We start from the raw sequence: 24,885 nt of genomic DNA, 5'->3' as shown, positions 1-24,885 counted from the left end.
ATTGTTTCAAATGAATAAATACTTTATTACCTTAATATGGTCTTTTAAAACAGTTATGATTGCGTCACACGTTTCCATTACTATTTTTCCGAGAGTGCGAGGATGAATAGCGCACGTATATTTTAGCTCCTGAAAATCCATCCCACTGGCTAAAAACCTCAACGTTACAGATAATCTTTCATTCACTGAGATAGCTTGTCTCATGTTAGTATCTGTTTTTTTAATAAGAGGTCCAACCATCTGTAATAATGATTCGTAAATATGGTCATCCATTCGGAGAAAATGTTTGAAATCATTTGGTGCTGTAGCCTGTAATACACTTTGCAAATGCTCATGGGTAAAGCGGTACCTTAACTTGTACCATTCTTGACACCAAATTCGTTTCTTTTTATTATTTTTATTCAAACATAAAGCTAACGTAAGAGCCAAGAACGCTTTGTCTTTGACAGATTCCATTTTGCACAAAATTGACTTTTGACAGTCGCGAGCATAAATATACCACTCTCTAGATCGATATCTTCGGGCTTTTTGTATACAACAGAATTATACAGTACTTAACCACAGATATACAAGCAGTACCTACCGTGCGGAAAAGAGCAGTAGACAAGATAGAAAAAACTCAAGGTCATCTAAAAGTAAGATGCAACCATAGACAATATAATTGCTCTCGGCCTACTCCATTCATTCACTAGCCCAAAAAAAATATTTTAAAAATAAAAATGTCCTTGAAGCAGAAAAATGTCGAAATGTTTTCCAAGGGCCTGACTAAGAAAATAAACTTTTACAGTGCATTTCCTTGAGATGAAACTTGTAAATCTGAGAAGAAGAAACCCAAAATGACAAGAAATTTGCAAAAACACTGAAGAAAATTTCCAAAACATGATTGTCCGACAGTATGACGAAGAATTCCGACATTTTTCAGCCTCATGAACTCATGGTTACATATGTTAAAAAATCTTTAATTTCACCAAAACAATAAGATAATACAGGATAACACTAATCAATAACATGAATAAGTTTATCGATATAATAAATAACATTTATACGTTGTGGAGGAAGACATAATGTCAAGTATGAAGCATTGTTCAAAAAACCGAACGAATAACCTAAAACTGTTAATTCACTTTAAACTTGAACTTACGTAGGTAGGTTGAATATAATATGTTTGTAACTCGCTAACACTATACTGGCTTATATTGTATTTTTATCACGAACAACATTAACACGCAATATTTTCGACGGAAATGATAGTATTTCGGCAGAAAATGACAACCCGCGTGTATAAATAAACCACTGTCATTTTGTTTGAATGATTTGAAACTGTCAAAATTCCGTCATCTCTTTCTGTTACACGAGTCATTATGGTAGAGAGCGAGAGATCAAACCAATCCTTCTGTTCTCACCAATGAGATCTGAGCTTTTAGCCATATTATTCGTTTTCTATAAGAATTTTGAGGTGGGCGTGGCGGTTTCAAATGAGTTTCGAGGCCAAAGCTTAGTTAAATGCCCCTGGTGGCGAGTCGCGAAATGACAGGAAGGCATAGAAGTACATATACATAGACCACCACGAAATCACAGGAAGGCGTGGCCATGCTTGACGGAGAGGCTTGATGCGGGCTGTCAAGCCGCTAAGCATAGACAATAATAGACAACAATAGACAACAATAGACAAAAAAACTACGTGCTTGCGATCAAGCCGCTTGACCGTGTCCACGTCCCTGGTTTTTCCAGGTTTGTTTATGGTCGGTTGTCGTTTATCTATGGTTTTTTGTTGTTTTCGCTTTGACATTTTGACGTGTGGTGATCGTAATTTCTGTCGATGTAAACTTTATCATTTTTTCCTTATATTAATATGTTAACAGATATATCGTTGAATTAATTTGAGAAGCGTAATTCAATTAACTAAAATGAGTCGTAACCACGATTCGAAACGAGAACCAGACGGGCCGGCGGAGCTCGAATCTCAATTTATTTTACGAATGCCGGAGGTTTGTTTAGTAAAACTATTTTGGTAACATTTTACATACTACTAGCACACATAATGCGCCCATTTAACAAAAACAATCTTTCTTATTAAGAAACTAAAACTAAGAACCTAAACACCTACTTAACAAAATAAGTTCTTATGTTCTTAGTTTGGGTTTAATTAAAAAAGATAAAAGAGATAGCTTAACAACCTATTTTAGTATTAATTATAGGTTATAGTTTTTTTTTTTTATTATGTGCATCTATATAAAAATGTTTACATATTTTTTTTTTACTTTGCCTGTCTTACTAGGAAATCCTGTGTACAGACTAGTTGTATCAACATGACAGTTGGCTCCCATGCAAAAGGTGCAAATTTTTATTTGAACAAAGTAGCTATTAAATTGCACTATTTTCCACCTTGGACAAGTGAAATAGTTTTTGTTTCTTCTTGTAATTAAGTGGAATCGATATGTGTATTAAGAGCGTTGTTTTCGCGGACGAAATTTCGACTCCCGCAAAAATAATTATTGTCCTGTGTCCCTCTCTAACGGAGCGTGCAGCGGGGAACGGAGAGGGAGTACCTGGCTTTTAGTACGGCTGACATTGCAAGCGATCAAAAAAAGTTAGATAATATGAGATTAAATAAAAAAGAAATTAAGTTCAATGCTTGAATATTTGCACGAAGTCGGTGAAATGTCCCTTTCGTTTAGTTCATTCCATTAGCAGACACAGACATACAAGGGCTTCTGACCTATTCTTTAATAGTATTGGTATATGCGCATGTACACGTTAGGCACCACCATTGACAATATCACTCATTGAAGGCCAGTAAAAGAGAAATGCTTTTTTTCTTTTGTGCGTGAATATATTTGCATCAAAACGGGGAATCACCCTTTTGTTTAGTTCATTTAAATTAGCAGATACGTGTATTATTGTAGGAGATACGAAAATTGTACACGTGCATTGTACATGTGGCCACAGACGAAATTATAATAATAGTAATAATAGGTGTATAAGTTTATAAATTAGATAAGTACATAGAATTAACAGCAGTAAATAATATATGAACAGTAAGTAATATAATTGTAGAGAATAGAAATATACACTTACTTAAAATTTGTGTGAGTGCACCGGTAAAGGCCTTACTGTTACTGTTGACATAATCTTTTATTTTTTAATTTTTACATTACCTTTGAAATTTTTTTGTGAATCACATTTTTTTTTATTTTATCTGGAAGAAAGTTATAAAGTCGTGTCCCTGTGTATATAATTCCGAACACGCACTGACTTTATCACTGGGATTTTGGTCGAGATTATTTTTAAGTGTTGTGTAAGAAGAATATTATGTGAACAACAAAATTAAGTAATACAACTATAAATAAAAATAACCATAAATATAGCAGCACAATAATAAAACAATAACAGCAAGAATAATAGCAACAAGCATATTTTATTAAAAATGTTCAATGAATCGGTATAATTATTTCCGTCCATTCTAGGCAGTGAGGAATACATTTATGGTAGTTAGTCCCAGATTTTTTATACTGAAAAAAATCCTATTTTATAATCTACACAATACATGTGCACAAGGTGAAAAATAAAAAAAAAGTCGGACAGGTAGTAGTTGTATAGTAACAACAGACTCCAATATAAATAAGCAAATAAATAATTACATAAATAAAATTTAATTAAAAATTTAATTTCATAAAATTTGTCAGTCAACCACAAAATTTTCCAAATTTTCTAACTAAAGGCATTACTTATATGTTATATAATGTCGGGTGATACGTCTGACATTTTCTGCGACGATATTTCGGGTTCAATCACATCGGTACTAAAAGAAAAAAAATCAGGCATCAAACCGTGAAAACAAAAGACCGCATATTATACTGTCAAGGTATGATCAATATGTGTAGTGATTATACTTACAAATTCGACAAAATAGTACAAGCAATTATAGGCAAATATGGAGGACGGTTTTTATTCTTAAATTTAATCACTTTTAATTAAAGATCGTCGGTGTAATATTGAATTGTACCAATGTGTAAAAACACTGTCATCAAAACTAAAAGCTGAATGGCAATAAAATGAAACTCTCACTACTAACCAAAAGATGGTATCTTGATGTTATTGTGTACATTCTCGAGAGTTTGTTCTTGTGAAAATAAAATTATTTGCTTACCGTTTGCTCAAAATCCCACAATTCACATCGATGTTAGCATCGAAAAAATCCTTGTTGGCAAATTTAGCCTGACAATCTTTAACATCATTTACGGAACTGAAAACAACAAAAAAACATTACATTTTTACAGTAAAAAATAAATACTTATAATAAATATTGATTTAAATATTGCATTTAATTTTCACCTGTTCCGAGTTCTTTCTGTCTTTTTGACATTGCACTTCCTCTTTTTCCGGTGCATACTGGGTGGCTTACCACGTATCCACTTTCGACCTAAAACACAAATAACATTTTATAAAAATCAATAACGTAAGTACCCTAATTCATAACCTAATTATCATTGTTAAAAATGCTCAAATAATGATTACTTACCCATGTTGAATGAAATAAATTATTTGAGGATGCTTCGGTTAAAAACTGTGGAGTTTAAAAATAATATTATTCGTAAACAAAGTAACAAATTCGTCAATTATATGTCCGCGCGGGCTGACTGCGAATGTCACATATACATACACTAGCAATAATAATAAAAAATGAAGGACGATTGACGTAGGTATGTATGCATGTATTTGTTAGGCAGGCGATCTCTCCGGGGCCCCTGCCCCCCGGCCCGTGCTTCACCTACTCTAGCCAGCCCGACTCAAGAAAGTGCGAATGAGACAATAACAAAAAAGCTAGTTAAATATACGTTGAATTTGTGGCCACCAAATTCGGCTTTTGAAGCAAATAAAACTTTTTTCAGTGAAGATTCAAATTTTATTGTATAGTTCATTATATGCCTGAGACGAGATATGTGAGATTTTTTCAAAAAGTATCTTTCATTTGGTCACAAAAAATTGCCAAAGATGCCTCGTAAAATCATGTAAAATCGTCATCTTCTGGGGCCTATATTCTATAATTTAAGGTAAAAATCGAAAATCTGATCCATATGCGTACTTTATATTATATACCATGTCTTTTAACTGAAAAAAAAAAAACAGTTTACTCTAGTATTTTAGCCGTAAATCCAAATTAAAATTTTGTATGAAACAGGCACCGCAGCCGTTCCTCTTAAGAATGGTAGTTAAAAACAGTTTATTTTTAAACAAGTTATCATTATCAAACTGTCCAGTTAGACTAGACAGTTTGATAATGCCTTTAGAGGGCGAAACAGCTGTCACGCGTAATAATAATTACACAGCAGAACTTGTTTAAAAATAAACTGTTTTTATAAACCCAATAATAATATTATTGTATATATAAAAAAATAAAATCTAGTTCTACAAATTAAACTTAATAACAATAAATAAAGAATGGTAGTCATAAAAAATTTTAACCAATATAAATTACCCAAACTAATAACCTACTTTTTGCAGTTTTTTCCATCTCCCTCGATGTAAATAGTTGTTTCTTATTCTTATTAAGTTGAAATGAAGTGTTACTTCAATAATTTGGACGTATTTAGCAGTAAGTGAAGTATGAGAATTTGACCAATGAAGTTATTTCAAACTGACGATTCGTTGTGTCTTTCAGGAGCCTGCCAAAGTTCTTAGAGAGCTACTTCAATCGGGAGCCAATCTAAAAGACCGCTGTGCCATACGGTTGGAGAATGATATGAGATATGGAGAGGTAAGGATGGACCACTGGCTTATGCATGCCAAGGTGGTTGATCTCCCAACTGTGGTAGAATCGATGAAGACCATTGATAACAAGAGTTTCTACAAAACAGCAGACATTTGCCAAATGGTAAGAACATTATTATATACATTATTGTATCCGTCATACTATTTTTCTAGTGTTCGTACATGACGCGACTGACAGTTGCACGCTACTGACAGTCGCACACAACTGACAATGCTGGTAGCACACTATGCGAGTTGCATTCGGGGTCAACAGGTATCGCTGTCTCAGCTCTGTGCTTTTTGTATTTTCGAAATATTTAAAATGGATTTTCATTGCTTGCATTGACATAAAACTTAGTGGAAGAATTCTTAAACCTATATCGAGATTCCAAATGTTTGTGGAAAATAACTTTGAAAGATTACTCCAGTAAAAATAAAAGATATGAGGCTTATGTTTCAGGTATTATTTCATAAAGGGCTTCCTTTGAAATTATTACAGCATATTGAAGGTCTATGTAAGTTCTTCCAGTTGCTAGGTGATGCAACATTACAGATAATCTTTCCTATGGGTGCTATTTCGCGCCACTGTTTCTTTCGCATTGTAGACTTGCTGCGGCTCGAACTGTTTGGCATACACTAAACGTCGAGTAAAAGCATATGTGTGGACACCGCCTCGAGCCTTCGTTCTTACTCGATCGAGTAAGAATTAATGTGCATACTGGGCATCATAATTGAACTGCTTATTTTGCAGATGATTTGCAAGGAGGAGGCAGACGCACCATCAGCTGACGAAGAATCTCCAAATAAAAATAAGAAAAAGGATCCCTTTAAGGTAGAAAAGAAGTTCCTGTGGCCGCATGGTATCACCCCACCAGCCAAGAACATTAGAAAGCGGCGATTCAGAAAAACGCTGAAGAAGAAATATGTTGAAGCACCTGAAATAGAAAAGGAAGTAAGTTAGAAAATATGATATGTATATAAAATTGTATACGCAGTACTCTGTCAGTAATTCTCCACTCGATTATCTGACAACTACTTGTACACCGACGGGTTGAGTTATCTTATGCCGTTAACAGAATGCTGGCTGGCCCAGATACTAACTGAAGCCACCGCGTCGATAGTCAAGCTTATTGTTCGAACTCTTCCCACTGTTGTGACATGATTGCATCGCATTATATTTGCCCTGGTATTCCAGAAATCTTCATCACCACCACAAATGTAAAACTCAAAATAATGAACAAAACCCAGGAAACATTTCCTTGCAAATAGAGTAGTGAAAGCATGGAACAAACTACCACAGCATGTTTTTCATGGTACAAATATACCTAAATAGCTAAATTGAATTCTCATTTGAAGAGAAGAAAGGATTGACTTATTCTTAAATTTAAATCAACTCAACTACTGTTAAACTTATTGTGTAATTAGATATGAGCGCATCAGCAGAATGCTGCCTGCTCATTAAATAATAACAGTAATAATAAATGTTTTCTAAAAAATATACTTAGATAAACTATTCTTACACACTCAGTACTATATCGCCATCCATCATTTTACCAGTTAATTAATTGTTGTTTGAGAACATTTCGGTTACTCCTCTGTGTATTCTAGCAACTGTCTCATGTGCTTCGGTTTCTTTCATTCTTTCACGTTTCTTGTTTAAATAAGTTTTATTATCTTATGAGAAGAAATTTTACCATAGCGCTGTTTGTTTGTTGTTGTTGTTGTTGTTTTTTTTTTTTTTTTTTTTTTTTTTTTTTTTATTGAATAAATAGTTAATACATATCAACAAACAAGTCCTGCTAAGCCAATTGAATTGGCTTGTCAACAGGTGCTTAAAGTTTAGTTTCATATACATTTTTATAAGTTATAATTTACATCTTATATCTACAGAATCAACAATTTTTTCATACAATTTTTCATACATATTAAAGTAAATATTTTTTTTCCGATAGCCAATTTTTCACCATATATTTAACCTTATTCATAGATTTACATTGCTTTATAGTGTCAGGTAATAAATTAAAAATCTTCGGTATGTTGTATTCAAACGTTCTCTGTCCGTATTTATTATTAAATTTCGGAACTATTAACCCGTCATTGCTCGTGAATCTAGTACTGTATTTATGTTCTAATTTTTCTTTATGCTGCGGGGTAAATATATATTGAATTATGATTTTTTGCCTTAATAGGTAAAATTTTGGCACTCTGAAACAGCAACGGTGTATTATGTCTCTGTTTAAAAATATTAGGGATGATTTAAAATACCTGTTTTAATTTTGAACATATTTTATACGTATGCACTATAATCTGCCACATTCACTAATTGGACAGATGCCTGGTTTTTGGGATGACGGATTAGTGATATGTACAAGTACCATATATGTATATCAAAGAGGATCTTTTTGATATAATAATAATAAGTAGGTAAATATGATGCCATGCAGCCAAAACCGATTTACTAAATATGTACATAATAGCAAATTATACAGGATGACAATGTAAAGATTTTGCTTATCTTTGTTAATCTTATTGTCTAATTAATCATGTTTTAATATAGGATTATTACTTTGTGTATTATATTTTTTACAGTTATTTAATTTTGTTTAAATGGCACTGATATGGATATTGCTTGGTCATTGTGATGTTGAATGTTAAATTTTAAAGAACATAAATTGTCTTACATCTGTTGTATTAATTTACATTAAAATTAATTTTCAGTTAAAACGATTGCTGAGATTTGACAACGACGCTGTGAACGTAAAGTGGGAAGTGCTGAGCGAAGAAGAAGAATCGGGAATCAAGACGGAACCGTCAGACGGGCAAACGAGAGGGGCTCACGAGAAGGGGGAGGGCACCGTCAAGAAGGAGAAGACGGGAAGGGTGAAGCAAGAAGCAAGAGCTATCAAGAGCGAGAGAGAACAGAACACTGTCAACAGTGAACTTTCCACTAATGTAGATGTTGGTATGTTGTAAAATTTTTTTCTTATATTTGTGGAGATCAATGTATCACGTCCCAAACACACGATTAGAGGAATCAACGATCAGTACTATATTTATTGCTCACACCAGACTTCTGCTGACGCAAGCTTCTTAGTAAACTGCCTTCAATTCTGAAAAAACCGGCATCCATTATCCTACACACAGTTTTCAAGCAAAAAATATTTTTATTTCCATCCCATTGTCAATAAACTGGGAGGCAAGGCTCGTTTAAATCATTGCAGTTGTCTTTTGTCTCGCTTCCACATAGCATGAATCATATTACTTTTCACCTGAATTAATTCAGGAGTGGTCTTTTCTGCAGGTAAAGTTTGCCAGAGTTGTGGGTGTGGGAATTTTGCCCAAGTATACTCGGACGTAGTCCTTATGTGGTTAAATACGGCTGTCTTAGTTAGAACATTGCATTTTCAATTCTGCTGTTTTATAAAAGTGCAATGTTAATACAATGACTTTATTTTGAAAATGGAAAATTCATGTGTATAAATGCCCTTGACAAACCCTTGACTCTGTGCAAAAACGGGCGGTCCGTTTGATAGATTCCCCAATCTTAACAAACAGACTGCAATCTTTAGAGCACAGGCGTCAGGTAGGTATGCTGTCCTTGTTCTATCGGTATTACAATGGAAGATGCTCTGAGGAACTAGCGTCATTGATCCCTTCGGCACCGGTGCGTAGTCGGGATACACGCCAAACGAGCGCCCAACATTTGTACACAGTTGACATTTGTCACATGAGAACGGGTCGCTTTTACGATTCGTTCTTAAGTTCAACAGCTCGGCTGTGGAACGAACTGCCGGCCTCTGTGTTTCCTCCCTCCTTCAACATGGGACTCTTCAAGACCCATGTTCACTCCTTCCTCTCCACAAAAAGACCCTCCACACAGCATCCCCAAAGATGACATAGGCCCTGAGGGAAATTATTTTCTTCAGGGCCTCCTGTGTGGAGTTAATATAAAAAAAAAATATATTTATTGCTCACACCAGACTTCTGCTGATGCAAGCTTCTTATTAAACTGCCTTTAATCCTGAAAAAAACGGCATCCATTATCCTACACACAGTTTTCAAGCTAAAAATATTTTTATTTCCGTCCCATTGTCAATAAACTGGGAGGCAAGGCTCGTTTAAATCATTGCAGTTGTCTTTTGTCTCGCTTCCACATAGCATGAATCATATTACTTTTCACCTGAATTAATTCAGGAGTGGTCTTTTCTGCAGGTAAAGTTTGCCAGAGTTGTGGGTGTGGGAATTTTGCCCAAGTATACTCGGACGTAGTCCTTATGTGGTTAAATACGGCTGTCTTAGTTAAAACATTGCATTTTCAATTCTGCTGTTTTATAAAAGTGCATTGTTAATACAATGACTTTATTTTGAAAATGGAAAATTCATGTGTATAAATATATTTATTTTTAGCAGATCTTTTGACTCAAATTTATCCATTGCAAATTGTTTTCCAGAACATGATATATTTGGTGGAGCGGTCAGTGACTCCGATGAAGAGATGGGTTCTCATGTCAACGTGGATATGGATGAGAATAGTCGACTCTCGGAATACGACAGTCGACTGACTGATTCCAATTCTTTCCAGGTAAGAAGTTGACAAAGGGTATATTGATTTAAATAAAAGTCTGATCACATCCTAATGTGGCATTGATAAGATAGATTATTTCCATCCCATTATTCAACCCTCAAATTACATATCATCGCTGGGTACTCTATGTACCTCCAATGTCAAAATATTGTTATTTTCCTTTAGAATGAAGAAACCAATTTTTAAGCAGGAAAATGAAAGGAGACTCTTATTTCTTTTTATTTACTGATCTTTACTTCATTTTTTTATTAACGACTACAATACATAATCTTGAAAGAATCTGAAAAAGCCCAGCTACACTACTCGCTTCGACGCTTCGACGAAGTCCTCGACGAAGTTAGCCGAAGTTCGAAGTGCGTGCCCACACACTCGTGCAACTTCGCGAGTAACTCAGTCCAACCAGTCAGTGATTGGTTTATTTATGCCGTGACGCTTCGAGTCCTTTGACTCGGGCGCATTTACCGACAACAATCGGAAGTCGGGCGAAGCAAAGCGAAGTTGCCCGAAGCGAAGCGAAGTTCGTGCCCACACTATCGTATTCAGTCAACTTCGCGAGTAGTGTAGCTAGGCTATAAAGAAATTATGTGTTTGTGACACACACGGCTGAGAAAATAAAGGTATGGTTTTGTGTGTAACTTGAAAAAACTGGTTTCGGAGTTACCTAGTTAACCAGCAAGATATTTATAACATTACAGTTGATTTACAGTTCTGCCAGGTATATAATTTTATTTTTATACTAGCTGTACCCCGCCACGCATTGCTGTGGTTCAGCCTGTCTGTGTCAAAGATAATGGTTGGTCTGTGCAGATAAAGAAATGCGCGTGTTGCTTTTACGTCCAACAGATGGCACTGTTTTAAAAAAAAATACATGTTTTACCTCTCACAGATGACATTTACATGCAACATTGTGTCAACATTTCAAAGCAATCGGTGAAGAACTTTTGGAGATTTAACATTTTGAACAAACGAACATTTTTATTTATATAGATAAGATAAATCATATTTGATTTGAACGACAACAATAATTTATATTTTTTTATTTATATTAATTTTAAAAAATAATACCAATTTGTATAATGTGACATTGAACCAATCGCAATTGTTTTTAAATTTCACAGGGCCAGTCGGATATGAAAGACAATTTCCCGACACAGTTTGCCTCCGACATGTTTTCCCCTGTGCGCAAGTGGGGCTCCTCCGGGCGCTCGGGCACCCCTATGGCCTCCACCCCCCATGCCCCCGCGCAGGGCTCTTCCCGTCTTGCGGGGGCCTCCTCCCCTTCCATGGATGACTATCAGGATCAGACTCTGAGCAAGGGTGAGTGTGTTGTGCTGTCCACTTCTATCTCTAGTTATTTTTCCCTTCAACATATCCTTTGCCTCCCCACTACCTTCAGCCACACATAGGCGGGGAAATACCTGGCTATTCAGATCTGGTCGCCAAACAAGGCTATGCCATTTAAGGATAGCCCACATTTGTTCAAATGCTTAGGTACCTTCATTTGACGTAAAACGAGTATTGTAAATGAGGTTCAGTCTATTTATGTATATATAGCTATTCATATGTTGAAATATAATTTTATACCACAGAATTGATTTATATACATCATAGTTTGCTCATCACTGATGTACATCACTGATATACATCATAGCTTGCTCATCATCACTAATATATGTAAATCGTAGTTTGCTTATCTATGATATACATCACAGTTTACAAATGACGGACATACATCACAGTTTACTCATCACTGATATACATCATAGTTTGCTCATCAATTTGATGTAATAAAAACAAAAAGATGGTGTAAAATACAATTTTTTTGTTTATTAATTTTAGAAAACATCCAACTCCGCATGGAGCAGATCAGCATAGAGTTGGAGTCCATGAGGAACCAGCGGGTGCGCAAGGAGCAGGAGGTAGCCGGCATGGAGAACCAGGCTCTGAGGCAGCGCTTCCAGGACATCCTGCAGAACCTCATCCAGGATATCGAATTCAAAGAGATGGAGGTAATACACTATTCTATTAATTTTATCTAAGACAATCTATCGAGTCATGTTTATTTTTCTTTCTTTTTTACGAAAATATATAAAATCGCATGATGCTGATTTTGTAAGAACTATTTTTTTAAATTTCATCATTTAAAAAATATATATGTGATTATGCACAAGCTTTGCAACTATTCAAAACCATCTGGAGGCAGTGAGATGTTGGCATCCCGAATCAGAGTATGTTGTGAGGCTGAAAGTAGTGGAGAGGGGAAGGAGATGGGAAAAAGAAAGGTGGGGAAGTAATTACTATTCAGATCTGGTCACCAAACACGACTAAAGCCTTTTCAAACAACGTTTTATTTCTGAATGGTGGAGATACTGAGAGTAACTTTCACTCCAGAACATATTATTGTAAATATACAACAGTAAAACCCCGTTAATTTGAGCCCTGATAATTCAAAAAAACAAGTATCCAGGGTATCTATTCCAGAGTCTCTACCACGAATTACTCGCTATTCGCCATCTACGAACGAAAATCTCTACGACTTTTGTCATAAGTTCTATATTTATACATTCTTGAGTGTCGCACGGTTGAAGAGATGACTGTGTTGGCAACCCTGTGAATATTGTTTATGTTTCTGATGTGTTTGAGGTTTCTATGGAGTTAATTTGAAATGTCAAAAACAAACCGTTGCCGCGTCGTTCTGTCAACGTTTTTATTTGCTACCGCACTTTTTCTGAAATGAATGGCGGTGGTGGATACATATCGAAATGCCAGTAAAATGGTTAAAACAACTTTGCAGAACTAAACGAATCCGATACCAACTTCGAAAAGCGCGCGGGAAATATTTTTTTTTTTTTTTTTTTTGTATAAGGCAATTCACCAGGATGCAATGAGATTTTGACAGTTTTGCCGATCTCTACTGCTTCGACCCACTCGTTGTTGAAGTCGAATGAATTTTGACGTATGGCGTGTAGTATGTACTTTCGGTGAGACTCAAGAATAACAAACTCTACCAGTGTATGTACTTTCGGCGGAAATTGCGAGCGATCGAGACTGGGGAATAGATACCCTGCTATTCAGATCTGGTAACTTAACACGGCTAAAGCCATTTCAAACAATGTTTCAATTTTGAATTTCCAATCTTTCACCATGGCGGTACTGGGGGTTTCCTACATTCTGGAACTTACCGAAAATATATTACATTTATATATTATTTTTAATGAATTAATTCAACAATCAACTCCATTTTGATTCGACATTTGAAGTTAAATGTTGATTCTTGTACCATTTTAGTTTTAGAACAAATTGTGATCATCTGTCAAATCTTCTTCATCTTGTATTGTGTTAGTTTAATCAGTTAACATGTTTTTATCTTTATTTACAGTATCAAGATTTACAAGTTCTGCAGCAGCAAGCAGACTGAATTTATCGCAAAAAATTATTATTGTAGGAATATATTTTAAGTAAATATTAAATGTTATAAATAAAATAAAACAAATTTTGGACAAAATGTTTTTTTAAGTACCTACTCCTAGTTAAGATAAAAAAAAATACTTTCAATTAAACATAAAAAACAGTATTTTTATTAAAAATCTTTTCTTATTTTTTTGACTGCGGATTGAACCTTTCTCCCTAGGGACTGACTAAAATAAGTGAACATCTCTATAACTTATCAAATCCTAATTGGATGGTACCGACATTTATTTTGTATATTAACTACGTTAAATTTTTATAATATCCAATTACAGAGAAAAGTTTGTGTGCGTGAATGGGTTCCATGATAACTCAACACACTGTTAAAAAGTGATATAAAGTCATTAGAAACGATGAAAATTTTGTTTTTTTTAACCTAACCTACTTAACCCAGTTAATAAAGTTTTTGTTTCATCACTTTCCATGACTTTATATAACTTTTTATAGATGTGATGATTTATCCGGTCACCGCGTGATTGCCACCTAAAGTTGATAGAATGCATTGTCATCGACAACGAGTCTATCTGCTGAAATCTGAATCTATCAAGAAAACAAAATCAAAATTCAAAAAGACACATTTTAAAAAAAAGGATAAATTGTAAGATGAAAAAAGATAACATGTCTTTCTATGGCCAGAAGACTGTTAGATATCTGGTCAGTTGTGTATGAATTTATCTCTACTTCCGAATCGGGTCGAAGACCCATCGCCTCGACACGGTACCACACCTGTACATCTCTGTCCAGCACAACTTTAACGTCCTCCGTCCATAGATGGTCCATCCTCTGGATTTGCTTTTACCAACTTTGCCCCGTGGAAGTCTTCTCTCTGGAATCGCACTCAGAACTTTTAGTGAATTCTTAATATATGACCAAGCCACCTCAGTAGTCACTTTAAATGAAGGGTTTAGCTCATCTCGGATCATCGAGCTTCTTATTCGATCCCACTTTGCAACTTCTGCCACTTCGGCCCGAACCCTGGATGAATCTCTAAATAGTATAAAATAAAATCGCAATCCAAGTCTGTCTTTTTGTGCGCTTAGTTATTCTAAACTACGCAACGGATTTTCACTATCATTTAGAGAATTTCTTCCGGAAAGTTTATATATATAATACGTGTATATTATACTAAGAGATAAGTCGCTAATTATTTAATAAAATAAAAATGCATTACTTTATAGATCCTACTTTATTATACAGTGCTCGCTCTCTAATCCGCCATCCCAAAAATCGAGCAATTGTCTATTTAGTGAAAGCAAATATGTTAATAATTAAAACAGATATTTTGTAAAAACTGTGTTTTACTATGAATTTTTTTAGTACATATTTTCAACTTAGTGTTATTTTTATACTCAAAATAACATTTCGCCCATGTAATGCAAAAGAAACGAATGTTTTGTTTTGCGAAAATTGTGTCTGAAGATTGTTGAATGAATTTTCAAAAATTTTTGTCAAAAATCAAACAACTGCAATGTACACTGTGTCCGGGGGCAACGTGCACAAACTTCGGGAGGTGATTCTGCATGATGGTAGAAGTAAAAAAGATAAATAACTTTTTTTGAAATTCCATCGTTTTGTTTGTACAAATCAACTTATTTGCCTGAAAACTACCTTAAAATGTTGGAATTTCGAAATAAAATTCTATGTTTTTTACTTGTATAATCACATAGAATCACCTCCCGAAGATAGTGCACTTTACTTGTATACAGATGTGTTTTTTTCTGTAATTAGTATAATTTTAATAAAAAATATATTACATTTAATCAACTTATAACAATTGCAAAGATATATTTAGAACAATAACAGTGAAAATATATAAATTGGAGATGTCAACTTTTTACACAACCAAGTTGAATTTACAGGTATTTCTGCATTTTTAATTCAATATCGCGATTTTCACGCAACACGTGGTTCTTTAGCATTACACAAGTGATATTAAACTATGTTTATTAACTAAAACAGTATCAATATTACAATTTTCCCTTGAGTTTACTTCACTAACTTGGAAATCGTTTTTTTGATAAATTTTCTCATAAAAGAACTGCTTTTTGATAAAAAATGTCACCAGTAAGCTAACGTAAAAACCATGTAGAACGCTTGAGTCTGGGCACGCGGTGACTACTGAATTTGACATACGAATATTAGCGTATTATAGAGCTTGATTTTGTGTGTTCAACTATTAAAAATAATGGCGGATTATAGTAGCTGTCTGATGATCGAGCGACGGATTACTGAGAGAGTACTATACAGTTAAATTAACAATAATAAATAACATGTATATTTAATCCTAATGGCTTGGTGGCGGGACGGCGACCTCAGCAGGCGTCTGAGAGGACTGGGCGGCTTCCAACTGGGCCTCCGCTATCCGTTTGGTCATTATGTCTTGCTGTGCGTCCAGATAGCAACTCATTACCTTGTTGAAGAAGTTGATATGCTTTCCTGCACACGATTCTGTACAGCGCAACTGGAAAATACATTTTTTATTGTAGTGTATCAAGTTTTTTAGTGTTCGAACCCCCCCTCCCACCTTTTCAGCATAGATGGGCTCAAACTAAATGCAGATGATACAATCAGATATTAGACAGCTTATGTAAGGTGGGATGTAGGGACGCCTATTTATGGAAATCAGGTATGTACAACAAATATATACTAAGAATATACTATTGAAACTATTCAAAAATACTGAATCCTCTACAATTATTATATATTCACCACGCTAGGTCAAATCAAAATGAAATAAAAATTACTTTGCGATAAAACTCTATACCATCCTTCCCCCAGATATAAAGCGAATAGTACATAAATTTAAATGATTAAAAATCAAGAATAAAAATTTGGCTGAAAGAGATTAATGAAAAACTAATAAAACAGAAAAGAATAACTTAGTCTGCCTCGGCACAGGTCACTCTAGTGAGGAGGACTAAGAAATACAATATACTATACATATATTCACTATCATATTCTGTATGTACAATGTTTAAATAGTAGCTATAATACAAAAAAAAGTAAGGTGGTAGGTAGCAACGCCAGGTAAGTAACTGGAGAAGGAAGAATGAAATTAGACTGTAGAAATGAGATTCCTGAGGCGTATGTGTGTAAAACTGTGTATGACTGTGTTAAAAATGTGGAGATCCAGAAAGAATGCAACGGAGATGTAAGCGTAAATAATAAGATTAACCTGTTGAAGGCCAGAGCATAAAACAGAAAAATATTAGTGGAACCTAAAGTTTTATTAGCCCAAACAATGCTGATTATGTTTTTTATACATTTTTCAAAGCATTAAGATCGAAATCGCATCGCGAATTATTCTAATAAGGATCGTATTAAAATGCTTGCATGTTCTCCAGAGACCCATCGGCGTTCCACTGGTTAAGAAAGTTACGCTGAGATAGTTTAGACACATGGACGGAGTGATAAATGACACGAAAGTGAATAGTATAAAAAGTTGGGGACGCCTGAGGAAGACATTGTACGATCAAGTTATTTGAATACTTAAGTCAAGTGATTTCAAGAGTATAACGAGAATCTAGCTGCTTAGGTCTCACTTTTCTGAAAGAGGATTAAATCAGGAACCAATGGGAACCACACATTTGACTTATTCAGTCATAAGCACATCGATGTAAGTGTATTATAAAAGTAACGCGTCTCTAGTAACCAAAAATAATGATATTGCGAATAATTTCTAACTTACCTCATCACTGTCAAGTTGCCGGGAATTGAAGTTATTTACACACTTTGTAAAACATTTTTCTGTGGTTTCATTATACAGCATCATAAAATCTTTAAACTGCAAAAAAGGAAACATTTTTTTATTTATAATGGGTCAGATATAAAAAAATAATATTAAATAAATATAAACAGTTTTTGAAACATACATTGCGAAGGTTAATGGTATCCATTTTGTATAGGAGTTTTGTGTCTTTAGAAAATTATATTCATGCAAATTCAATGTACATTCGCGGAACCCAGGTCCACAACGACCACAACCACCAAAAGAAAGTGAAAACTGTCAACAATTTTAGGTTAGATTAGAACATATTTTGACATTTTAACCTCAGTGTTGCAATAACAGAAAAACATTACCCATTTTTGTATTCCATTGCAAACTAACTTGACTTAACTGTAAGTAAATAAAGTACGTATGGTAATTGATGATAAAGAATATTATTGTATACTTACTTTCTTATAAAAGTTCAAAACTGAACGTGATATAGCGGGATATGCTGTCACTTTGCGATTCTGCCATGTGCCGGTTTGAATGAAGTAAAAGAGTTTTGAAAAATATTTTTGCTTTTTGCGTATTACTATTTCTAGATGTTTTTCAGTCAAAGATGACATCTTTTCATGACGAAGTCGAAATAGAAGATTTCGAATACGACGAGGAAGAAGAGGTGTATTACTACCCGTGTCCGTGCGGCGACAGATTTCAGATTTCAAAGGTATTATTATGATTTAAAATTCTTCCCATCTTAACAGAAAAGCACTTATGTTCCTTATTTAGTGCATTATTTACTACCTTGCAATATATCTGATCTGATATCGTAATTATATGTGATTTTAGGATGAATTAATCGCTGGCGAAGAAGTTGCCACCTGCCCGAGTTGTTCCCTCATCATTAAAGTTATTTACGATCAGGTAAGTCGTAACCTTGAATTACGTCTTGTCGACGTAAATAGTGTTATAGAAAATAAATTTTCATAAATATTAGTAATGTAATTACCTACTTTCATTCTCAATTTACATTTCGCAATATCGTACACCTGTCGAAAACTTTACCTAAAACTATGTTCCGATTCATTATTTGAAAGAATTCCTCGCAAATTGATTAGTTTTCAGTTACCTATACAAATATAACATGCGGTATTATCTTTTGTAAATATTTCATTAAACTGCCGAACTTTTAATAGGCACATCTTTTGTAAATTACACTTTGTTTCAATTTAATTTCTACAAGAAACAACGATTTAGATCGTGATAGATGGCAAAAGATGTGTTATAATTACATTTTTATTTTATCAAAGTTCAAAATTCACCTAATAAAACGATCCCTTTGGTGCCATTTTGGATTTTCTCTTCTTTGGACACTTGCATAGGTTTCCCTTGGAAAAAAAATTAAATACCTCAGAATTACCCTTGACAGTAAATTAACTTGGGAAAAAAATATCACTGAAACATTAAACTCGGCCAATAAAACCCTTGCAGCCCTTTACCCCCTGATATGCAAAAGAAATAAGAAATTATCTTCAAGAAATAAACTCTTAATATACAAATCCACGATAAGACCAAAATTAACCAACGCAAACCTAATCTGGGCCCACGCTTCAAAAACCCAAATAAAAAGACTACAAACATTTCAAAATAAAGCCATTCCCACAGTCCTGGGAGCCCCCAAGTGGATGAGGGTTTCCCAGCTCCACCGGGGCTCGGAAGTCCTCTCCTCAAAGACCACATCTTAAGTCTCACGGGATCTTTTTATTCGGGCATTCCAACCCATGAAAACGCGTCCATCAATTGTCTCGCCCAGTACGATGTAAATATCAAAACTAAATATAAAAAACTGAAACAAATACTACGTAAATTTTAAATATTCCCCTAACTGCAGCCATGTACCCATTGCAAAAAGATTTCACAAAAACTAAATCAAATATTTTCCAACAACCACAATTTAAACTCATGATGAAAGAGAAAGGGGCCTTTTTGGCCCAGAGCTCTGAATGCCACTATATAAAAAAGTCACTTGCATAGGTTTCGTTTCAATCTAAGTATGCATTTTTAATTAATTGACATAATCTAAGAACCTAATAACCTATTTTGTGCATGTAACTAGTTGTTTCTTTAAGTAATTGTTAAAACAAAGTGTAATTTCCATCATCTATGCCTAAAAGTGCGGTGGTTAGAGAAATAAGTACCTTATTTTTAAATCATGAATTAAATTAACAAAACGTTTTCACAGCAATATTCTAATATGTTGGTAATCTTTCAGGAAAAGTTCCAAGCCGAGGCTGAAGAAGTGTCAACAGATGAAGACAAGAAGAAGGAGCTAGTGAAGGCGTAGTTTTATAATTACATATTTTGTGTGAAAAGAGTAATAAGGAAAACTAAAGATGGCGGGAAGAGGTCGCGGCAGGGGGAATAATTCCTTCCTGACTTTTGAGCAGATGCAGTCCATGGGCATTGGCAGAGGAGAAGGCGTTCCCGGGCCCAACCTCCTGGGGCCACCGCCATTGTTCCCAAAATTGGAAAACAAACCATTGCCTTTACAGGTTAATATTATTTTTAGAAAACATATAGATAGGAAGGTAGCAGATTTACAAGTAATCTTCCATTTGATCAATAAGGAAAAGGTTTTAAAATGTGTGTTGAATCCAGCACAAATTCTGGTAGTAACTGCTACTCATAGACATCCAATTTGATAGTCTTACCCAACATAACATAAAATCTGGGTATCATTTCGACGAGCTTGAGGCAAATCCCGTGATCATGTTTTTGACACCACGAGGGTTCGAGAATGCTTTGAATAAACTACGACATCAATTGTACATTGACCACCTAAGAGTGCACATTGAAATAATTAGACTACACAGAAAAGTAAAGTTCGGTAAAGTAAGACAACTAAAATTTACCGTAATTTTTATGCACATTTTTATTTTCGAGCACTAAATAGTCTTATCACTATGCGAGTTGCCTGTATACTGTCAGATTAATTTATTGACAAATCAGAGAAAGGGAGACAGTCACGCCGCCTCCCCACTCTGCGCGCTTGATTTCTTCCCCTTTCCCTGACAGGCTGGTCAATCAATTTGAAAAAAGTAAATGCTGCTACTAGTACAATGTAATTACTCACATCATTTTTTTAATGTTTCAGATGGACGCTGCAATGGATTACATGCTGATCTTAAAAAGACAGTATATTGATTTTCTTCATGACTCTCCATCTTTTGTACTGCCCATAGCTGTGAAGACAGATATAGAAAGATACTCTGATAAGTATAAGGTATAAACAAACCTCTCCTTTCTGATAAATTACAAATCTATCTTCTATGTAGCTATCTATATAAATAAAAATGTAAATGTTCGTTTGTTTAAACGCGTGGCGGGATACCGCTAGTGAAATAATAATAGAGGTTGCAAAGAAGTTTTCAGCTGCAGGATCATAAAAAAAGAATTCATATGGATGTTCAACTTTTGCCTTTTATTTGAATTATTTAGGTTTTATCAAATGAGGGTAAAAGTCTCAAGGAGTCCACCTACTTATGGGCGAACATGCCCACTGAACTGCGCCCACATCAAATGCGCAAAGGCAACAAGGAGTCTAGGAAGAGAAAATTACCCAAAGCTGTTGATATTGAGACCAGGTAAGGGTTAAGAATAGTATTTCATAATAACCCTTGGTAAAATGTCAATCGCCGGGCGACACTATTTTCGTAATAATTTACTTGTTTTTTGTGAATTGTACTGTCTCCACTGATGTACATAGGACTGAAAATTTACATTTGATTTACAGATACGATTCTTTAACTTCTTGATGGCTGATGCTAAATTTACATTTGATTTACAGATAAGATTCTTTAACTTCTTGATGGCTGATGCTAAATTTACATTTGATTTACAGATAAGATTCTTTAACTTCTTGATGGCTGATGCTAAATTTACATTTGATTTACAGATAAGATTCTTTAACTTCTTGATGGCTGATGCTAAATTTACGTTTGATTTACAGAAAAGATTCTTTAACATCTTGATGGCTGATGCTAAATTTACATTTGATTTACAGAAAAAAACTCTCTTCTTGATGGCTGATGCTAAATTTACATTTGATTTACAGAAAAAATTCTTTCTTCTTGATGGCTGATGCTAAATTTACATTTGATTTACAGATAAGATTCTTTAGCTTCTTGACGGCTGATGCTAAATTTACATTTGATTTACAGATAAGATTCTTTAACTTCTTGATGGCTGATGCCATATTTTCGCTGCGCGACATCTGATTTTAGTTTTGTAATAACTTAGGTGCTTGTTTTTTGCAAAATTATATTTTTGTAAATATATTTATAAAAATAGTATATAACCTACCATAAGTAGTTTCCCCAGAATAGTTAGTTATATTCAGAAAAATGATTTTTTAAATGTTTCCTTAAGGATACGCTGACGTTCAAGAGGTTAACACACTTCCAGGGGAAAGGGTAGTTCTATATTTTATGCTGGTCCTACTTGAATGGCTGTAATCCGATAATTCTCTATGAATATTGTATACCAATCTTTTTGTAAGGGTCCCAACTATAAATATGTATACATACAATGTGACATAAGTTTCCCATTTTCTTATTGTCTTGGTCTTTTGTGTAGAAGAATATTTAATCAAAAGGAAACTATACTAAACCTGTAGTATGGGTAATAAATCCTCAAACTTATGGCACTGGAGATGTGGAAATCATTATTTGTGCCAAATTGAAAACCAATTTTTTTGTAATGTAATAAAGATTCATTATTTCCTTGCCAAGAGAATTGAACAAAATATATTATTCTAGGAGCATTTTTTAAGGTTTAAAATCCCATAACATCGAGGCAAGTGCGGAACAGTGGTGGAACACTGGTGAAGGGGGGGGATTTAAAAAAAATACATGTTTAATAACTAGGTCGAGTGAGGTAACCTTTATTATGTGTTCATTCATGCTGAATCGAATAACTCTTAACTCGATAGTATCTATATTTGGTGTGATAAGACAGGTTGAGGGGTGGTATATCACTTTATTTTAGGGGGACTCTGCAGATCTTCATTTTTACTGCCTAAAACAGGGGTTCCCAACCTTTTTGTACTCTAGAGCACATTCTAAAATATCGGTAGGGTGGCGGGCACCACCTATTTTTAATAGACAAACTCGGGGCAGCAATCGCAATCAAAATGACAACAACGCGGTTCCAGGTGGGTAATGCTATTTGCACATCACTCCTTGTACACGCCGAAAACCCGAAGTGAGCCGATGATCGCCGAACCGATCGGGACGGTACGAGCACGTGACTGCTGTCAGTTTGGCTGTCGGGGCCATGCTTATTGCTTTCACTGACAGACAGAGCTGGCAGAGCCATGTGCCATGTGTTTTGGCGCCTTCGGCGTTCATCGGCTTAGTTTGTGGCGTTCATTCACTTCGGGTTTTCTGCATGAACAAGGAGTGATGTGCAAATAGAACTCTCCGTTCCAGGCTAGCGTGAAGAGTGCAGTCTGGCTCGCCGCTAGACAGGTTGCGACAAGTACTGTCAGCAAAAGAACCACTCATACATACAATATCGCAAACATACGAACGTATTTAATAAACCTAGGCACTCAAAAATTAAAACTCTAACAAATAAATAAAAATAATTCACATTTTTAATTAATGTTGCGGGCACATACGAATTGTTGGCATGGGGTTGGGAACCCCTGGCCTAGAAGAATGTATGAGCAAAGTTAGATGAATGCACAAATTTTTTCATTTATCAAACCCCATTTTACCCGTACTTAATAACTATTTGTATCTTTTTAATCTTTACAACCCTGGCCTTTTCAATGATCCCATCCACTTCAAGTTTTGTCACTTCATGGATCAGATATGTGACAGCCGCATAGATAAGATTAAAGTACCGTTCGTGGCCCCTTTGTTAATTTTGTTTGTTTTATTTTAGACTGAAGAAATTAGAGCAGAAAGAGTTGAATGAGAAGGACATTGTGAAGCAGGAGGGAACCACCAATGCAACGGAGAAGAATGCCGATGAAAACGACCAGGACTCGGAGAAGGAGGAAGGAGAGGATCCTGATGAGGAGATGGATGATGGAACCGACTATGTGGATAACTATTTTGATAATGGAGAAGGTTTCGAAGATGAAGATGAAAATCTTGATGATGGTCCAGTGTATTAAAAATATTCAAGTATATTTGTGTACATATATATTGCTATTAAAATATTCATGTAAATTTATTTGTATAAAATTGAGTTTTATGTAAATATTTTGTGATGTTTTTAAATCCTAGTCCCCTTACTTATAAATGCAGTGTAAATATTGTGCGGTGCGTAAGGTTGAAATAGTGAAAAACTTGACTTATTTCTACAGCACACATACAGTTAAACCAGGCTTGAGGATGGCTTAACTATACCGACACTGAACCGGTGCGTAAGAATCTAACAAGTAAAACGGTAACTGTCCCGATTACTTTTCCATTTCTAAATGATTCACAATTCCCACAGCCAGGTTACAAATTTCATCTAAGGGACAGGCGCTTTCAAATAGGTGCTTCGCATATATATACGTAATTAATATAAAATAATATACAGTATATTTGTGGGACTTTTTAGAATGGTAGATACTAGCATTATTGCCCTGGTGATGACTCTTGTGCGTTATTCACATTAAAAGAGAAGTTTTATTTTATATTTATTACTTTACATTATTTTTATATAGTTTGATTTAACCACTATGTTTATATTTTTAATGTTTCTTAGATACTAGATTAATAGATTCAGTTTTTTAACCAGGGCGTTAGGTAGTTTTCTTTACTCGCCTCACTAGTGTCAGTGCTGGCAACCTGGGCGATGGATAGTTTTATTTAGTCGCCTCACTAGAGAAAGTCTGCTCTGATTTTTTTTATTCATTTTCATACATTCATATAACAATTATGTATATTGTTTTTTACATTTTATCATTCTATATTTTTGTAAAAAAATATATTATTAGCGGAAACTTCACTTGTTGATACAGCAAATGAGTAAGCAATCCAATATGTATGCAACTGTATGTTTTCACAAATAAAATGGTTATTAGTAGTAACTATCCCGCATATGTTGGGATTCATTTCCCTGACGAGTGTCACCATAATAATAATATCTGGTGTTCCGGTGTGGTAAAGCATTACGAAGTTCAGTGAAATAATAACACAAAATTATTACAATAAATTTATTGTGAAGAAAGCATGTCACAAAAAATGTGCTAAAAGCGTTGACAAATGTTCGGACATCAGCAAACACAAGTTATCTGCAAAACTATTTAAGTAAAGAACGACAATGATAATTATTATTGTTACTGGACATATCCATTTCGGCTTAGATACTT

At 34.7% G+C, this 24,885-nt stretch overlaps 4 protein-coding genes across 4 annotated transcripts; 3 read left to right on the top strand and 1 right to left on the bottom strand.

Moving 5' to 3' along the window:
• Window positions 1-1,786: 1,786 nt before the first annotated feature.
• Window positions 1,787-13,778, top strand: Taf7 (TATA-box binding protein associated factor 7). The gene is made up of 8 exons (XM_089639955.1): window positions 1,787-1,988; window positions 5,663-5,875; window positions 6,503-6,703; window positions 8,470-8,713; window positions 10,203-10,333; window positions 11,455-11,653; window positions 12,176-12,345; window positions 13,716-13,778. Exons 1-8 carry the CDS (start codon window positions 1,908-1,910, stop codon window positions 13,752-13,754), a joined length of 1,278 nt encoding a protein of 425 aa, XP_089496081.1. The 5' UTR covers window positions 1,787-1,907; the 3' UTR covers window positions 13,755-13,778.
• A 1,209-nt stretch (window positions 13,779-14,987) lies between these two features.
• Window positions 14,988-17,787, bottom strand: Tim9b (Translocase of inner membrane 9b). The gene is made up of 3 exons (XM_089639954.1): window positions 17,677-17,787; window positions 17,493-17,588; window positions 14,988-16,265 (listed from the first exon to the last, which is right to left on the bottom strand). The coding sequence occupies exons 1-3, from the start codon at window positions 17,698-17,700 to the stop codon at window positions 16,089-16,091; spliced, it is 297 nt and encodes a 98-aa protein (XP_089496080.1). The 5' UTR covers window positions 17,701-17,787; the 3' UTR covers window positions 14,988-16,088.
• Window positions 17,788-18,017: 230 nt separating this feature from the next.
• Dph3 (Diphthamide biosynthesis 3) lies at window positions 18,018-19,925 on the top strand. Its single transcript, XM_089639953.1, has 3 exons — window positions 18,018-18,240; window positions 18,363-18,437; window positions 19,786-19,925. The coding sequence occupies exons 1-3, from the start codon at window positions 18,133-18,135 to the stop codon at window positions 19,855-19,857; spliced, it is 255 nt and encodes an 84-aa protein (XP_089496079.1). The 5' UTR covers window positions 18,018-18,132; the 3' UTR covers window positions 19,858-19,925.
• Window positions 19,907-23,911, top strand: Polr3G (RNA polymerase III subunit G). The gene is made up of 4 exons (XM_089639952.1): window positions 19,907-20,065; window positions 20,668-20,796; window positions 21,012-21,157; window positions 23,463-23,911. Exons 1-4 carry the CDS (start codon window positions 19,907-19,909, stop codon window positions 23,695-23,697), a joined length of 669 nt encoding a protein of 222 aa, XP_089496078.1. The 3' UTR covers window positions 23,698-23,911.
• Window positions 23,912-24,885: the final 974 nt, after the last annotated feature.

Source organism: Hesperophylax consimilis, chromosome 15, assembly GCF_061612785.1.
Source record: "Hesperophylax consimilis isolate HC1 chromosome 15, BYU_Hcon_1.0, whole genome shotgun sequence".
Classification (NCBI taxonomy): domain Eukaryota; kingdom Metazoa; phylum Arthropoda; class Insecta; order Trichoptera; family Limnephilidae; genus Hesperophylax; species Hesperophylax consimilis.
Note: the sequence above shows the minus strand (reverse complement) of the source record. Positions and strands in the feature narration are given on the sequence as shown.

Bases quoted from the DNA above. Each gene is read 5' to 3' on its own strand.
- Taf7 (XM_089639955.1), top strand. From the start codon at position 1,908: ATGAGTCGTAACCACGATTCGAAACGAGAACCAGACGGGCCGGCGGAG. The intron at 6,704-8,469 runs GTAAGTTAGAAA...ATTAATTTTCAG, and splicing joins CACCTGAAATAGAAAAGGAA to TTAAAACGATTGCTGAGATT. The intron at 10,334-11,454 runs GTAAGAAGTTGA...TAAATTTCACAG, and splicing joins CTGATTCCAATTCTTTCCAG to GGCCAGTCGGATATGAAAGA.
- Tim9b (XM_089639954.1), bottom strand. From the start codon at position 17,700: ATGGATACCATTAACCTTCGCAAT. The intron at 17,589-17,676 runs GTATGTTTCAAA...CCTTTTTTGCAG, and splicing joins ATACCATTAACCTTCGCAAT to TTTAAAGATTTTATGATGCT. The intron at 16,266-17,492 runs GTAAGTTAGAAA...TGTATTTTCCAG, and splicing joins GGCAACTTGACAGTGATGAG to TTGCGCTGTACAGAATCGTG.
- Dph3 (XM_089639953.1), top strand. From the start codon at position 18,133: ATGACATCTTTTCATGACGAAGTCGAAATAGAAGATTTCGAATACGAC. The intron at 18,241-18,362 runs GTATTATTATGA...ATGTGATTTTAG, and splicing joins ACAGATTTCAGATTTCAAAG to GATGAATTAATCGCTGGCGA. The intron at 18,438-19,785 runs GTAAGTCGTAAC...GTAATCTTTCAG, and splicing joins TTAAAGTTATTTACGATCAG to GAAAAGTTCCAAGCCGAGGC.
- Polr3G (XM_089639952.1), top strand. From the start codon at position 19,907: ATGGCGGGAAGAGGTCGCGGCAGGGGGAATAATTCCTTCCTGACTTTT. The intron at 20,066-20,667 runs GTTAATATTATT...TTAATGTTTCAG, and splicing joins ACAAACCATTGCCTTTACAG to ATGGACGCTGCAATGGATTA. The intron at 20,797-21,011 runs GTATAAACAAAC...TGAATTATTTAG, and splicing joins GATACTCTGATAAGTATAAG to GTTTTATCAAATGAGGGTAA.